This window comes from Montipora foliosa, chromosome 7 (assembly GCF_036669935.1).
Source record: "Montipora foliosa isolate CH-2021 chromosome 7, ASM3666993v2, whole genome shotgun sequence".
NCBI lineage: Eukaryota > Metazoa > Cnidaria > Anthozoa > Scleractinia > Acroporidae > Montipora > Montipora foliosa.
The window spans coordinates 17,430,977-17,448,767 of record NC_090875.1 but is presented as its reverse complement, the minus strand read 5'-3'; the positions used below and the strand labels follow the sequence as shown (position 1 = coordinate 17,448,767).

Below are 17,791 nucleotides of genomic sequence, written 5' to 3'. Positions count from 1 at the left end.
GATTTAAAGAAAGAAACCACTAGCTCGCCGCATCTCTCGAGAAAGTCGTTGAATGACCTTGAAAGCTCGGAAAAGAGCGGAATTCCTTTAAATACTGCGTGGACATTGTGGCACGACAAGTAAGTACGAATGTCCAAATTGTGTGATTCTTGTAGTTTTCCTTTTTTTCCGAAGCGATTTTATGGATTAATAGGTATGTCCGCGGAGCTACCGCGGCGGAATATACTGCAAATCTCCGAAAGGTCTACACAGTCCACACAATACAGGTATTTGGAATGATATATATTTAGTTTTCCCCGATCTTTACGTACGTACGACTTTACTAACTTAACTAGACTTTTCTGGAACCTCCCTGAAAAAAATATGACCTGTGGACTTTGCTCATGAGATCAGGTGTGATCAACTGGTTCAAATTAAAATCCGTTAGGTTTTATGTGCTTCATCGTCTTCCATTTTTACTTTGCAAAACTGGAAACAATTCAAGCAGTTCCAACTTCTTGGTTTTCAGTCGATCGAGCAATATCGATCTTTTGTTGTCAAGACCGTCTGACGTTTGACAGCCAGACTGAATAAATTATCTCTTGCAAATTGAATGTCTGGCATCAATTGTTTTTGTTTATTTGAGAGGTTGTTTTTCACACCTTAGAAACAGAACTTTGAGTTTAATTAGGTTTGATGAATTCCGTCACTTTGTTTTGTAGAAGCTTTAATGTTTTAATGCTTTAATGTTAACTGGTGAATCGGGGATATTCGGGAAAAAAATGCGAAACAGTGCTCGACCTTTATTTGCAAGAGTCGAACCTACGACCTTTTGATTACTAGTTCGGTCATGCTCTGCCACTCAGCTATAGGGGACTCATGGTAGCTGTTTCATTAATTAAACTACTGTAGGTTTAGGTGAACCTAATTGATAAGTCAAGTTGGCTCAATCGAGAGGGCAATGGACTTCCGTGCAGGAGGCCGGACCAACACTCAGGGTCTTTAAATAACTGAGGAGAAAGTGCTGCCTTTGTAACTACATCTGCAATTGGTTAGACTTTCTAGCTTGGAAAAGGACGATAAGCTGGAGGTCCCATCTCACAGCCCTTGTTCATTAACTCTGTGGGACGTTAAAGATCCCAGTGCACACTATTCGAAAAGAGTAGGGGACAGAGTTCCCGGTGTTGTGCTCTGACCTTCCCAGCATGTGGTCGACTTGGCAGGATTTAAGCTTGAAGGGCTTCTGTGTGAATGAGTCCACAGTTGTGTTTATTAATCCAGCCAAAAGTCAGGCCACTTAGCGAAGTGCTGGAGCTTCACTCAAAAACTCAACAAAAAAAAAACTCAAAAGGTGACTTGACTTTAATAATATTGTCCTGAAGTATCAACTCACAAGAGCAACAACTGTCAAGCTTTCACGAGTATAATGCCCACCCCTTTTTTAATACCCATTAAAAGTGTAAAGCTACATGTACATGTATATATGTAATAGAGGAATGGTGTCTTGACCAAGCCTGGAAAACCACCATGTTAAAAAGGGAAGGCACATACATCAGTAGTTAGATTTTTCATTGCCTTCAACAGTAGTTCAACTGGTTGTATTAAACTTGTTGTTGTTGTTGTTGTTGTTGTCATCGAAAATGCAACTTAATAAATGTTTCCAGGTTAAATCACACTTTAATTTTCTTTCTGTTGTTTTTTTAAACTATAGAGTTTCTGGAGTGTCTTTAACAACATACCTTTGGCTTCCCAACTGGGTACAAGGACAAGCTATCACTTTATGCGAGGAGAAAGAAAGCCTCTCTGGTAGGGCTGAAATGATCCTTTTAGCAATACAAGTAGTATATACATACTTACTACGATTTTCATAATTGTGCAAAATCTCATCTTCAAGTGCCCACATCTGTGTTTTGATTTCCATCAATGAAACATTGATGCTGAAATCAATTTATGCATGACATACCTAGCTACCATTCAGCATCTTTGGTTCCCACTGTAGTACATTCAAACTTGATGCCGATGGAAAGCTGTTTAAACTGCACATTGTACTAGTGAATCCTTTTACTGAAGAAGCTCTAAGAATAGGGTGACCGGAAAACACTGACCCCGGTCCATGGACCCCTCTACGGCCTGGGTCCATGGACTGCCTCACAGACCACCCTAAAACAACATAGAAATGAAAATAAATAAAAACTAAAGATTTGACTTACCAGTTGTCTGGATAGACCACTCGTGTCGGCGAAATCTCAACCGTAACGCTCCGCAAATTCAACAGACTAAGGCTCAGGCTCGGGTACAAAGTCTATTAATAACATGTTGTCCCTTCCTTCGCTGTGGACCGGAATCCTTTGACAAAGATTGATAATAAGTAAGTTCTATTTGTATTTTCTTTCGTTCCCTCTGCCATTTTGTTCGGATCATTCTCCCGCGGGTTTGTGAACTCTCCCCAGGCTTCACAATCTCTCTGTCCTGAACAAAATGGCGGAAGAACTTAGTTTCGAAGCACTCCAGTGAACAGCGAAGAAAAATGCAACACTTGAGCCTTAGTCTGATTTGCAAAGCGTAACAGCTGAGATTTCACCGGCAAGAGTGGTCTATCCAGACAACCAGTATAAACAAATTTTCAGTTGTAATTTATTTTCAATTCTGTGTTTTTTTGGGGTGGTCCGTAGAGGGGGTCGGTAGAGATAGTCCGTGGACCAGTCCGTAAGGTAGTCCATGAACCTGGTCCGTAGGGGGGTCCATGGACCGGGGCTCAGTGTTTTCAGGTCACCCCTAAAAATATATCATGATGATGATAATAGTATTCAAGTTGTGAACTAAACAAAAACTTCAACTGACTTTCCGGAGGCAGAGCCAATCTTCCCAGCTATGTTCAGAAATTTGATTGATGGAAGCCAACACGCAGTTTGGCGCTAAGCCAAAGGTGAGATTTTGCAGAATTAAGAAAATCACAGTAATTGACCAATCCACATTTTGACGTCATCTGTGATCTATTACTGAACAGACGCACGGCAACATGGAATCTATTTGTTAAATTTTAAATTTATACTTGAGTTTTCTAATAACATTCACTTATTGCTGACAGGGAAGACAAAGAGAATGTAAATGGGGGATATTGGAAAATGAGATGCGACAAACAAAACACAGTGAGTTGAATTTTTATGGATCTTGCCTTTGAAGGGCAGATAGATTGTCCAATAATTATTAATTCCTTATTTTAAATTTACAAAATTAATGATTGAACAACATTATGCACGCTAATTTACTTTCTTGAAGTTAAGACTAAAATGTTATTTGGCTGTACAGGGCTCGAAATTAACATTTTTAGTAAGGCGCCAATTGGCGACTGATCCAAAAATTTTGGTCGCCAGATCTTAACTTTTAGTCGCCATTTTTTTCACTGATGTTTTTTTCTTCATTTTTCTGATGATCATGTACACATGCAATCTTCTTCATAGTCCTAAGTTTACGTACACGTAAGCTTCTAAGACTGAGATACTAAAATTTAAAAGGAAGCCAGGGCTCGTAAAACATATCATTACGCATTACGAGGTAAATAATCAATGTGAAAGCAGCTTCAGTCACGTTTCCTGTGCTTACTCCGCTTTTGTTAAGTTTCCATGTAACATCGAGTCTATATAGCTTACATAAATAGGCGAACCTGAACATAAACAATCACCAGTTTTCCATATTTTCAGCGCTAAAAAGCCAAGGCTTCGTTGCAATTTCGATCGAGACGTATCAGTACTAGGCCCTGCTCTGCCACATTGTTGGTAGTCGTACCAGGCTCCATTCTTGTTTAGGTTACTATAAGAGTAATGCGCAAAACACTTGCAAGTTGCGGTTTTTTTTTCCAGTTTAATTATTGAGTTGCATTAATGAATTCCTTTCAGCTTATCATACAGGTGAGGTTTGAACTAACAGAAGCGACAAATGCTCTTAGTAATAACCCTTTCTGAAGGTTTAGAGATTCTATACAGTCTCAAACTACATTTCGTATCAATAAAAGATCTGTTTCTTTATCTAATGCCTGTTTATACAATAATTGTAACGTCACAAGTAATAGTATTAATGTTTCGCAGAATAGTTGATGTATCATTAGCGAAGATAAATTTCCAACTTTTCTCTATACTAGTTATCCCATTCAATCAGTTATGTCAATAACAGTTTAACCATAAACTGCAATAAACCCAACGTCAACATCACTCATGATGAAATGTACTGACTGGTACTTGGACAAGAAACTAAAAGGCTTTAAGTATCTAACCGCGCTTTGTTGAGTACAAATAACGCTCGAGAAGAGTACAATTATCTCACAAAATTTGTACGATATGTTTCCTCCACAAAACCGGTTTAACGCTATTTGTACTCCATAAGACCGGTTTAACGGGTCCTGTATTCTTCTTGAGTGTGTTAATAATATTCAAAATCGTTTAAAAGTCTGCATTCTTTTATTTTTGGCAAAAGAAGACGGATAATAAATCTCTAATTAGACATTTTTGTGTGTTACTGTAGTATCGCTACACATTTTTACTCATTTGTATTTTGACTCGCTCTAAATAAGTCTTGGCTTCGGGCTCACCAAATTACTGCAATATTAATAAATATATGACACAACGTATACACTAAAATGTCTAATGAGATATAATTACAGCAAATGTGATATTCCTTAGCGTCTTTAGATAATGATTGAATTTCATTTGTGAAACTTCATGTCATTCTGAAACTGCGGTGGCCGTTGCCTTTCTCCCGCTTCCCTGTCCCTCAAAAGCCACTTGTCGACCACAGGTGCTGGATGAAACTCCTCAACCGATGGGCCTTCTGCTGTAATTCGGATCAAATCTTTAAGTGTGCCTGGAGGATCCAAGGGCAACACGTAGGCTATTCTTGACCCTGTTCTGCGCGGAGATGGCACGTTCACATTGGTTCTGGGATCTCGATAAATTTGGCAGTTTTCTTGAAAATTTCATGCGTTGCATAATACTCAGCATTGGAGTACAGTTCTTCTGCAACTAGAAGACGCAGCCAGTTACTTCGTGTTTCATCACAACAAAGAAAAAGCGAAACCGAATTATACGAACAATCTCCGTTTGCAGTGGATTTTAACGCCACAGGATGACCTGCTGGTTTGTGATCGATGTCTGGTATCAGGCTAGTTCCAAGGTCGTCCTTTGCCAGCTTACAAAAATCTGCTTTATCCGCCTGAACGGCCCACAACAGGCTCAAATCATCGATCAATTTCTTGCATGATTCTACATTGTTTGCATTCAGCAAAGTATGCAATGAATTTAAGGCATCTTTTGACCTAGAATTCAATGAAATATTCATGATCTGACCAGGGATAAGACCTCGTGTGAACTTCACGCTACAATGATTGCACGTGTTATTTAGTGCGCCCGCAATACCAGCTGCTGAATCAAACATGGCGCTCGATTATGAAACATGGAGATCGAAGAGCCAGAAGAGTCGTGGGTTTGTTTTGTTATTTTTGTGCGCATAAATCATGCATTTTATCCAAAACTACGGTTGATTTGCCTTTGAGGTTAAAAGGATAAAGGAAAAAGGTGAAGGTTAGTCGCCCACTGGCGACTAGCTCTAAAAATCTAGTCGCCAACGCTTGATTTTTGGTCGCATTGGCGACCAGTGAGTCGCAATGTCGAGCCCTGCTGTAAACATTAAACCTCAGCTCATCTGTCAGCACTCCTTGTTCATTTCCACACAGTCAGAAAAATACCACATCTAATTATAAGTTGGTATTTAATTTTAATCATTATAATTTCTGTTTTTTGCCTGAATTCCTACATTTAGGTACATGTAGGACTCATATTTTTGTTGATAGGGCTAATAAAAGTTCAGATCACGTTTCACTTGTCACTCATATCATTCTAGGTCACTGTTTTACCTAGTATACTAGTTAAAACAGCCCAAAACATTCAAATTGGATAACCTTAGGCTTAAGCATTGTTATTAGGCCTACAGTATTGAGGCCTAACTTTAGCATTAGCAAAGGTTTCAAGGCTGCTGCCTAAGAAAAATTTCCATGAGCCCTTCCGGCTTCCAACATTTATAAACTTTAGTAGCCCCTGTCATTTTTTCAAGAGCCCAGACCTACCTTACTTGAATTTCAAATGAGGACACGAGAAGCAAAAAGTATTGCTTACCTGTTGTGAGAGCTCCATTGCTGTCACCAGGCAAAAAACCAAGTACAAAATAGTCAGCAATTAACGCAGAAAAAAGGACATTTGCATGTGCAGCATCTTAAAATTTTTGTATGTAGAAATTAGTGCAGACATCACCAAAACAAGTAGTATTTTCTTTTGAACATCATTTAATTCAAGGTTAAGAAATCCCACTACAGATAATATTATACCATGTTTTACTCACGGTGGGAGGCGTGGTGGCCTCATGGTTAGTGCGCTCGACTCCGGATCGAGTGGTCCGGGTTCGCGTCCTGGCCAGGGACATTGTGTTGTGTTCTTGGGCAAGACACTTTACTCCCAAGGTGCCTCTCTCCACCCAGGTGTATAGATGGGTACTGGCGAATTTAATGCTGGGGGTAACCCTGCGATGGACTGGCATCCCATCCAGGGGGGAGTAGAAATACTCCTAGTCGCTTCATGCTACAGAAACCGGAGATAAGCGCCGGCCTGATGGGCCTTCTAGGCTCGTAAGCAGTCTCTTGACAAGAAAGTGAGACTAAATCACCTTGTGATAAGTTAGGCGCCTGTTCGGGCTACTCGTTCAGAAATTTGGTCGCCCACACACGCACGTAAGGTGCCTCAGGCAACCGGGCGACCATTATGCAGCAGCCTTGGGTTTTGTAATGATCAGTGACCTGTACTTTAGACCCATCCAACCAGGACAAGTTGCTGCAAATCAATTGCTTCTGTGCCCTCCTTGTAGTAATAGTTGTTGACAATGCTTATAAAAAACTGGCAAAAGTAATTGTAAAAGCAATTTCTCATGCTGGGTTGCCAAGATGCATATACTACAGTAACTGCAAAGTGCAGCATTTCCTTTATTAACACAACACAACTATCATTTACAAATTAACTTCGCAACTGTTTACTGGCCTACTACTGGCTTTAAAATGTCACTATGAAACACTGTCCACAATGTACATATCTACCACTACGCCGGGTGGGTGGGAGGGAGCTTGCACTATGGCGGCAAAAGACAAAAACTGCATACGCTAAGTGCACGTGTCTCAAAGCCAGACATGCACCATGACCTAGGCTCCCCGGGGTGAGAAATCTGTTTCCCGCTTCTTTCATGCTTCAGCCAGCGGGAAACTCTAATTCTGTAAATTTCTACAGGATAAAGCATGGAAGGAGTTGCTTTTGGCAGCCATTGGTGAACAATTTGTGGGTAGCGTAAGGGAAGGTGAGAAGTCAATCAAATAAACTGGCTGTGCTTCTTAAAAGTGATATTGTAGTTGTTAGTGCTTACACTGCACTGTATACCACACCAGTAAATAGAGCTTTCCATACATTAATTCTGAGTGTCTAGCTTGAATGTGAGCACGCATTATTCATCTCGAAGCAAATGGACAAAAAAATGTGCTGGCTTCCTCTTTCACTTTGGTTACTGAGGAGCAAATTTTATCAAGAAACTCGGCTGATTATTGAACTTGTGTGGTTACATTACACTACTCACCTCAGTGTTGGTAAAAGTGGTAGATATTTTACTGAGCCACTTTGGATAACTTTTGAAATATATTTGTTATCATTTTGCCTGACGTTTTGGCTAATTGGTGTACTTTTTTCAGATGATGAAGTGTGTGGAATCAGTGTTAGTGTGCGTGAAAGAGATGACATCATTCAAATCTGGAATTCAAATGCGAAAGCAGTTGACGATGCAACAGTAAGATGTTATTGCTAATTTTATTACTAATCTTACTTTGTACTCCAGCCTAGCCCTGGCACCAGAGGCAAAGGTTCAAATATCATGTAAGGATGTCATGCATGTGGTCTGGTCACAAATCTGCATTTGTCAGCTATCTTGTGACATAATACTTAGTGTAAAGGCATTGTCTTTGATGTTTTACATGTCAGCTGTCTTGAAGCTGACTCTCTCCTCTTTTGGATGACAGGTATTGGACAAAGTGAGAGATCTCTTAACGGACATTGATGTTTTTGATGACTTTTACAAGCGTAAGTACTACCAGCTGTTAGCAAAGTCATAAACACAATTATTTCAATTCTACTCTTGTGCAGATCATTGATTTTTGAGTATCATCTTGATGATCTTGTCAGGAATTTTCCAAAATCCCTTTTCAACCTCTTGAGGATATGAAACCTATCCTTGAAGCTGTAGCTAGTCTTGAAGGGTCTTCAAGGGTCTTCAAGGAACGTTTGTGGGGCATGCCAAGATACTTGCAGTGCACTTATTTTTGACAGGAACTTTCAAAAATTCTTACTTCCTTTCATTGGCAACTGAAGGTCCTTGAAAACTTTAAAAAGTTTTGTCTTTCAAATATCTTGAACCTCAGCAATACCAGGTTTCTCAAAGGATTTAACTATAAGTGCTTATCAAGGCTGTTGCCTAACAGGAGCCCGGTAGCCTGGGGCTCCCAAAGAATAGCTCTGGGCGCCTTAATTTTTCGCAGCAACACCTTTCACTTCATATGTTGGGCTCCTAAGTTCTCAGCGTTTAGCTCTGAGGGCCCCTTAAAATTTTCTTAGGCAACAGCCTTGGCTTATGGAGTTTACTACAGATAGCAGCTACAATCCTAGACAAATTACATTGGGACACTACAGTGTACAAGGCGTGCCATTCTCTCTCTTTTATTTTTTAGTAACCATCTTATTCATCTTCCACTTCACCCCTCCCCCAGTCAATAGGGAGCTTTAGCAACGACAACGGCGACTTCAACGAGAACGTCACAAATTTGCATATTTAGTGGCCAAAGACAATAGCTTTGCACGCTCTGCACGTGCGTTTTTCATTTTTGTCTATTTCCTTGACGTCGGCAGCAAAACAACAACGTGAAATGACCAACTTTAAGGTTTTATGAAGGACGTCAGCATTTGAAGATAAATTTTCATTTTCTCGCCCTACAAAAAGCGCTGATCATAACGTTTTTATTCCTGAGGGACTGCCATACCTCTCTCGCGTTAAAAAAACTTGGAATAGTCGTGAAGTGATTACAATAATGAGAATTTATGTTTTGTGATGACGTTCTCGTTGCCGTTCCCGTCGTCGTTGCTAAAGCTCCCTAATGTTGGCCTCAAACGAGGTCATGTCATAAGAAGTACTTGAGTATGCTGAGAACGACATTGACTGGGGGGTGGGGGGGGGGGGGAAGGGGGGGAAGAAAGTATGGATTAAGGCCAGTTTTGCCATGAAATATGTTTTGCATTGCATAATTGCCTAAAAAAAAGGTTGAAGTGTCCCAATCAATTTGTCTTGGATTGTACATGTAGTTCTGCACATATACATATCCTCATTTTGGTCTTAAGTACATGCTACACATGTATCCCTTACCTCTTCTGTTAGACTTACCTCCTTTGGGTAATTAAAAAAAAGCAATCAGGTAATTATGTAGTTTCATAAAATGTTTGTCGGTTACAAGTTTGTTTGTTCATATTTCCAGCACATCAAGCCCATGAAGCATTTGAGGGAACCCGACCGCGACCAACTAAGCCTCCAGGTTTTCCATTTGCCAAGGAGTAATTTTTCTCTTATGCTGTCTGTCAGACTGGTCGGCATGTGTCACGTATCATGGCTTCTGGAGCTTGGTGGCCTGTGCAAGACTGCTGCTACTAGTGATGTCACCACTGTAATAATCGTTTCAATTTTGGTTATTTTTGCTTGCAATTTAAAATTATCACGGTTTATATTAGGGAGCTTACGCAAGCACAACGACGACGGCTATGAGAAAGCCATGAAACAAAAAGCTCTAATGAGCAAAAACAAAAACTCTGCACGCCTTGCACGTGCATTTTTCATTTTGGTACATTTCTTTGCCCTCCTCGTCCAGACAATAGGGAACTTAAGCAACGACAACGGCGACGGCAACGAGAACGTCAGAAATTTGCATATTTAGTAGGCAAAAACAATAGCTTTGCACGCCCTGCACGTGCGTTTTTCACTTTTGTCCATTTCTTTGCCGTCGTCAGCAAAACTACAACGTGAAATAGCCAAATTTGAGGTTTTATGGACAACGTCATTACTTGGGGTATATATTTTTATTTTCTGCCCTTAATTGGGCGCCGTTCCTACCTGCGCCATTTTTGAGGAACTACCACACCCCCGTCATATTAAAAAAGTTGAAATAGTAACGAAGCGATTACAATAACGCGAATTTATATTTTGAGATGACGTTCTCGTTGCCGTCGCCGTTGTCGTTGCTTAAGTTCCCTAATAGGGAGCTTAAGCAACGACAACGGCAACGGCAATGAGAACGTCACAAATTTGCATATTTAGTGGGTAAAAACAATAGCTTTGCACGCTCTGCACGTGCGTTTTTCACTTTTGTCCATTTCGTTGCCGTCGTCAGCAAAACAACAACGTTAAATAGCCACGTTTTTGGTTTTATGAAGAACGTCAGCACTTGTGGATAAATTTTCATTTTCTCTCCTAAAATGGAGTACCGTTCCGACTAGTGTCATCTTTGAGGAACTACCACACACTTGTCATATTAAAAACGTTGAAATAGTCACGAAGTGATCACCTTAACGTGAATTTATATTTTGAGGTGACGTTCTCGTTGCCGTCGCCGTCGTCGTTGCTTAAGCTCCCCAATAGGGAATAGGGAGCTTTAGCAACGACGACGGGAACGGCAACGAGAACGTCATGTAAAAACATAAATTCACGTTATTGCGATCACTTCGTGACTATTCCAAGCCTTTTAATATGACAAAGGTGTTTCAGTCCCTCAGGAATGAAACCGTTACGAGCGACGCTTAATTTAATTAGGCGAGAAAAATGAAAATTTATCTCCAGGTGCTGACGTTCTCCATAACACTTCAAACTTGGTAATTTCACGTTGTTGCTTTGCTGACGACGGCAAAGAAATGGACAAAAATGAAAAACGCACGTGCAGGGCGTGCAAAGCTATTGTTTTTGCCCACTAAATATGCAAATTTGTGACGTCCTCGTTGCCGTCGCCGTTGTCGTTGCTAAAGCTCCCTAATTTACGATCTACAACGCGGTCGTCAACGAGAACGCCACGAAACTACAATATCATTGGTTAAATGAGGAAAAATAATCATGCTGCACGTGCGTCACGCATTTTAGCATAAAATCGTGCGGTACCCTGCTCAACAACGACGTGAAATCACCAAATTTGAGGATTTTTGATAACGCGAGCGCACAAATGTGAATCTATAATTCTCTATTTTCACTCTTCAACTGCTAGTACCAATTTATTTTTAGGATACTTCGCCCACATTGTACGACGCGAACGAGATGGTCTAACCGTGAGAAACGTACAATAGTGCAAAGTTATATTTTGAGGTGACTTTTTCGTTGACGTCGCCGTCGTAGATCGTAAAGTCCCTAATAGGGAGTTTTAGAAACGACAACGGCGACGGCAACAAGAACGTCACAAATTTGCATAATTAGTGGGTAAAAACAATAGCTTTGCACCCCCTGCACGTGCGTTTCTAACTTTTGTCCATTTCGTTGCCGTCGTCAGCAAAACAACAACGTAATATAGCAAAGTTTATGGTTTTATGAAGAACGTCAGCACTTGAGGATAAATTTTCATTTTCTTCCCGAAATTGAGTGCCATTCCGACTGGTGACATTTTTGAGGAATTACCACACCCTTGGCAAATTAAAAATCTTGAAATATTCACGAAGCCGTTAAAATAACGCAAATTTATATTTTGAGAGGACGTTCTCGTTGCCGTCGCCGTTGTCGTTGCTAAGCTCCCTACAAATTTCAGGTTGTGTAGAGGAAGTGAGAACATGATGAAACATTTTTAACTTTCTCCCCAAACAATCACACAGTTCATGCCAATTTTATTCCTGCAATGTTGATACACACTTTCCATTCCGAACGACTTACATTGGGGTTATAACTAAGTTATTACAATAACGGGAAACAATATTTTTAGACGACGTTCTCTCGTAAGGTCCCTAATAAAAGCTTGGGTCCCTTTGTTACTGAGATTTGTATGGCAACTTTTGTTCCCATGCTAAATGTGGTAAACTGGTATCTTTTGGTACAGGTGCTATGGTTGCTCTCTTAGGTTTCAGGGTATCCTGTGGTACTGCACGAGAAATCAAAGATGGTCTTGCAGTACTTTGGCAACCTTGGTTTACTGTATTGTTGAGGTAACAATAGTATCAGTAGCAGAGTTATCTTGTGGTCCGAAGACATTTTGGTGTTCTAAGTATTCTAAGGTAGTGGGCGCTGAAACAAATATTATTGGTCCCATCTGTGTCCTGTTGTCCTTAGACTGTGTTACTTGGCATTATCAAGGCAAAAACTTCTCTTTCCACTAAAATTGCGTGTTGTGGAGTGAATAATTTGTCGGCCCTCTCATCTCGCAGTGTTTGCTTCGCTTTTGATTTAAATGGGACTCTCTGTAACTGGGGAAGCAATATTATCCAATCAAAAGCAAACATGGTCGCAAATCGTCTTCCGAACAGATATTCTCCGAAAATTGACGTTGGGTGCCCCTGATTTATTTTGACAGGCCGCCATATTGGTGCCCCAGAAACCTTTGTTAGGAATTGAGCTCTATTCGTCAGGCCTCGGTTCAGCTGTCCTCTCGACTTTTGATTGGCTCGTTTGATTGTCTACGTCTGTTGTAACCTTGCTTTTCTGTTCTTTGTTAGACGTTCAACTCATCCAAAGATATACTCGTTTTTGCAATCGTCATTCATTATTGTAAATACCTCAAACTGAGCCGCATTTTATGCTCGCTGTAAGGGTTAGTTTTAATTCTTGTAGCATGGCTTCCGAAATGAAAGAATATCAGCCGACTGAAATGAAATAACAAAGGGGTTTTTTTTTGTTTTGTAATTCGTGATTGGAAAGTTGTTGTAACATTTCTTTTCGAAATCATGTATTTTTGTTTTCTTTTTTTAGAAATTGCACTTTTTACCCTGTTTAAAAAGTATTGTGCCTGAATAAGCCTACCCTGCTAGGCAGCCAGGGGTATCCTTGATTTTCCAATCTAGTAAGAGGGAAAGGAACCTCTGCATGGATGTTTTCGATGTTCTGTCACGCATGTGTGTCGTCTGTTACACACAAACGCTATCTTGAATTTTTGTGTGGAGGGTCATTGTCACGTGACCTTTCCTAACCAGTCTCTCTCTACTATGTCTTAGCGGAAGAGTTCAATTGTTCGTCCAAGGTTCTGGACGACTGACTTCGATGAGATCCGTGCAGACGTTTCGTTTTCTTTTCGGGTGAAATCAAGCAAACCTCTGCCATGGGATAGGATGAAATTTTAAGCCAGTTTTATTCGTTTGTATATATACTTTTAAAGGGTAGAAAATTCAGTTGTTGGTGGTTGGTACTGCCATTCAAGTTTAAATAATTGGTTATTGGTAATATTATTCAATTTTTGCCTTTTTTTTTAATTTTAGCAGTCGTGAGATTTTTTTTGTTCAGTCACCGTGACACTGGCGTATGATGCAAGAGAATAGAAATGACGCTAAGTAAGGACAGGTTTTGTACAATGTGCGCGCCAGCGAGTACAGTAGGCTGATTTAGCAACAGAACGGGAACGTCAGTGGCGACGGCGCGCGCAGAGAAAACACCAATGAGAATTCAGAATAGAATAGACTCCACTCTTTTCTTCTCTATTCTAAATTCTCATTGGTAGTTTTGCTGCGCGCGACGTCGCCACAGACATTCCCGTTCTGTTGCTAAATCAGCCTACTTAGTATATCAACTGTATGTCCACTGAGTTTAGAACCAAGAGAACTTGTTAGAACTAATTAAAGCCTAAGGAAGCATTAGGGTTAAGTCGGGATAGTTTTTACCTGTTATTTAGATCTGTTTAGTAGTGCTTGTTGGCTCGCTCATGTACAGAACGCGAAGTGGCAATCTACGGTATATCAACTCATACTAAGGAAAATTACTGATGCCTCAAGGAGGAACAGTGTCTTGTGTAGGTTAACGTGATATTTTTCTATGGCATATTTATGTTATAATTTATAATTGCTTGCTGCCTCGCTATCATCAAAGATGTAGCGAGAGCAAATTATCAAACGTCGACTAAATGTTTGAAAAAATACGCGTAAATCCTCAGTGATTTTTTTTAAATTTTACGTTCTTAAATAAGAACGGTGATAAAGGCTTTGAAAGCGCCCGTCTTCTCTTTTAACATGTAAAATATATAGTAACTATTTAATAAAATTTGTGTGAACGCAGCCTTAGTTCCAGCGGCGATAAGATTCAGGCTCGTGTGGACGTCGATGTCGTTTTCAAGGATCATGTGTTAACGTTTTCCACAAAATGGCCATTTCAGTCATTATGCAGTTTAAACAGAAAAACCTTGAATAACAATGACCACAACGAAAGGTTTTCTGAGCCCGCGAGACTGAGCACCCCCCGCTCACCATTTTTTTAACGAAAACCGCTGGTCAGCGACCTGGTTCTGGTCATTGCTGTCTAAGGTCTTCCGTTTAAACAACGACTACGGAAAAGACAATGTCACAAAACAAGAATGTAATTGGGTAAAAGAAGAAAAATAATCATGCTACACTTACTGCACTCTTTGAGCACGTTTTTTTGCGGTGCCGTGCCCAACAACGATGCGATATTACCAAATCTGAGGTTTTAACGACAACGTTATCATACAAATGAGAATTTTTCATCCTTTCCTGATTTTACTTTGAAACTGCTCGTAACCAATTTATTTTTAGGACACTTCGCCCACACGGAACGATGTGAACGAGAAGGAATATTCGCGAAAGACTTACGGATAGTGCAAAGCTGTATTTTGATGCAGCCGTCGCAAATCTTAAACTCCCTATTAAGTTTTAATAGGGTGATTTTCTTTGGAGTAATTTTCCGTGGGTACTTTTTTTGTGGCAGACAACGATGGTTGAGACTTTTTTTTAGCGAAAGTTTTTGTCGCAAAGTGTAAAAGGTATTAAATTTTTTTCAAGCCTGCTCGCAATCTCGACCCCAGCACTCCTGTCTATCCGAGGTTCTGGTGACGAGAATGGCTTGCTCGGCACCGTTTATCTTGTGCCCCTGTTCCCTGAGAACGCGATTTCCGCGGTCAGCACCAATCAGCAGTGGTTGCCAAGGTAAAAAAGTGACCTTGACTTCGAGTGTGCATACCGACGGTATTTCAGAACTGACAAGAGCTCGTTACATGAAAATCACCGCTTTTGGGGAGAGCTATGTTGAAAGTCATTCTTGAGCGCACAAAAAAATTAAAACATTCGCGTCTTTAATTAAGCTTAGTATTCTGTCGCTCAGAATAACGACCTCCGCCGGCTGCTTCGGAAAATTGCTGTCGTAACAAGGGTCCCAATTGCCGCAGCTGCTGGGTGCGAAATTCTTACACTACGTAGAAAAGCTGAAAGCCTCTGATTCACGGAACGAGCCGCCAACTTGAACTCACAACTCACACAGCTCCCTTACGCTTTCAGTTTCCATTTGAAAACGCGTACTTTTTTATGCGTTTTAGCCTGTCATCCACATTTAAACGCCTAAAAACGCCGATAGAAACGGAGAGTTTCAAAAACGGTCTCTAAAGGGGAGCGATTTGAAAACGCTCCGTTTTTAGAGTTGCCATACAGGTGAAAACTTAACGGAGCCCTCTGAGAACGATGACATCGAGGCGTCGAAAACGTTTGAAAATGCTTTTGTGTGGATAGTTGGAAAAAACGATGACGTATCTGGATTTATTGAACTACTGTGTATATTAAGTTTTCTTTTTGATCTCTGTATATCCAGCTCTTGTGACAATAATAAACTCTATTTAACATAAAGATCAACTGATGATTTAGTAGATACAGGAAACTTGAGGTAACTCTTGCACAGACAATCTGTTGGCTTATAACGTGATCTGTCCTTCTTGGAGGAAGAAAAAATAACGACGAACTGATCCACAGATTTCTGTTTACAAAGATGGAAAAATGTGTCATAATTTTAGAAAAAAGAACTATTAACGTCTTTATAATCTTCACATGCTCAATGGGTATAGAAGTGCTGTGTAATCACACCGTCGTGGGTTCGAGTGCCTTTGAATTAGTTAAGCCGGGATTTTTCCGGCTTGCTTGCAACTGCTTAAAGGGGCTGTGTCAGAAATTTTTGCCAAATTCGGTGGCTGGAAACTGGCAACCAAATCAAGTGAAACATAAAAATAACCACTTAGAACATGGAAGGAAGGTTTGAATTGATTAATTATTAATTAATTAATTCATTCATTCATTCATTCATTCATCATTGGACAACCACTAGAACACTTAAAACTTTGAAGGAAGGTTTGAATAAAACAGCAAATACAAAAAGAGGAAGGGATGGGCAAAATTGAAAAATATTCAAATGGATTGTGATTTGGTTTTTGAAAACTGTTTAGCCTAACACTTTCTTAAAGTTGATCTCTGTTGTTTGAAACTTTTATCAATATGGGGCAAAATTACTGAGCGCTGATTGGCTGAGACCAGAAACCCATAAGAGTTGAAACGTGTAACGCGCGTTCACAGCTTCCGAATATTCAGTGCAAACTGATTGGTTGAATGTTTCTGTGCTAAGTACCATATTTGGAAACCCCTCGTTCTTGTTGTTCCAAATATGGTTCTTAGCAAGTTGAATATTCAGAAGCTTGTTTCGCAGCACACAAGGGGCCGTTACACGTTTCAACCCTTATGGGTTTCTGCTGAGACAGAGGGCATTTTTTCTTAATCGAGGGCATTTTTGGTAATCAAGAGTAATTTTGCCCTTCATTGATAAACAAGCTTCGCGACTCGGGCAATTTTGGAAAATTTCCAAAACACTCGTGCAATTAATCCTTAATAGTACTCGGCCTCATGTGATTACCTATACTAATTACCGGTACATATGATCGACAGACAATTTATCGTCAAGAAGCTTTGGTTCGTGCTGTTTAGAAATAATTTCTGAGTTAACGTTAGGTTGTATATCGAGAAAAAGAAAGGAACTTTATGTAAGAGTGTCTAGTCGTTCTAGCGCTGCCGCATATCACTAATTGGGCCTGTAAACTGGAATTAACAATAAACACAAATCAAGTCAAATGTTGGTTTTTGAAGAGAGGGGAAACTGGAGTACCCGGAGAAAACCTCTCGGTACAGAGTAGAGAACCAACAAACTCAACTTATGACGCCGAGTCTGCGAATCGAACCCGGACCACATAGGTGGTGGGCAAGTGCTCTCACCACTGCGCCACCACTGCGCCATCACTGCGCCAACACTGCACCAACACTGCGCCAACACTGGGCCAACACTGCGCCACCACTGCGCCATCACTGTGCCATCCCTGAACCCCTAAAAGAAGGGGTGGATAATTGTTAATACTACACAAAATGAACTGCACCTCTGTAACACAGCCCCTTTAAGTTACTTATTTAACGGCAATGTTCTTTCTAACTTTCACTTTTCCCTTTTTTGTTTTCGAGATGCATCTGCATCTACATCCCACACGTTCAAGCATTCGAGAAAGTCCCCTATTAAGTTTAGTCAGATAAATGACTGTCGCATGCATAGGGGGTGTCATAAATAAAAAAATAAATAAACAAAAAAAGCTTAATTAGGTGACACACCATAACACCAACCCGTTGTGGCCAACACATCAAGCATGCGCACAACTATTTCACCCGGTCAATTGGCAACCATCATCGGGACAGCTGTTCCGCGTTGTGTAGGCCTC

The 17,791-nt window shown here is 40.4% G+C and overlaps 1 protein-coding gene across 1 annotated transcript in view; it reads left to right on the top strand.

Moving 5' to 3' along the window:
• Window positions 1-14,318, top strand: part of LOC138010927 (eukaryotic translation initiation factor 4E type 3-B-like) — a 14,417-nt gene extending 99 nt beyond the window's left edge. The window contains exons 1-8 of the mRNA XM_068857935.1: window positions 1-119; window positions 194-266; window positions 1,691-1,785; window positions 3,068-3,128; window positions 7,299-7,365; window positions 7,751-7,845; window positions 8,075-8,135; window positions 9,578-14,318. The exon at window positions 1-119 is cut by the window's left edge and continues 99 nt beyond it. Coding sequence (XP_068714036.1) covers window positions 1-119; window positions 194-266; window positions 1,691-1,785; window positions 3,068-3,128; window positions 7,299-7,365; window positions 7,751-7,845; window positions 8,075-8,135; window positions 9,578-9,657 — 651 coding nt within the window. The 3' untranslated portion in view covers window positions 9,658-14,318. The remainder of the gene's footprint in view (window positions 120-193; window positions 267-1,690; window positions 1,786-3,067; window positions 3,129-7,298; window positions 7,366-7,750; window positions 7,846-8,074; window positions 8,136-9,577) is intronic.
• Window positions 14,319-17,791: the final 3,473 nt, after the last annotated feature.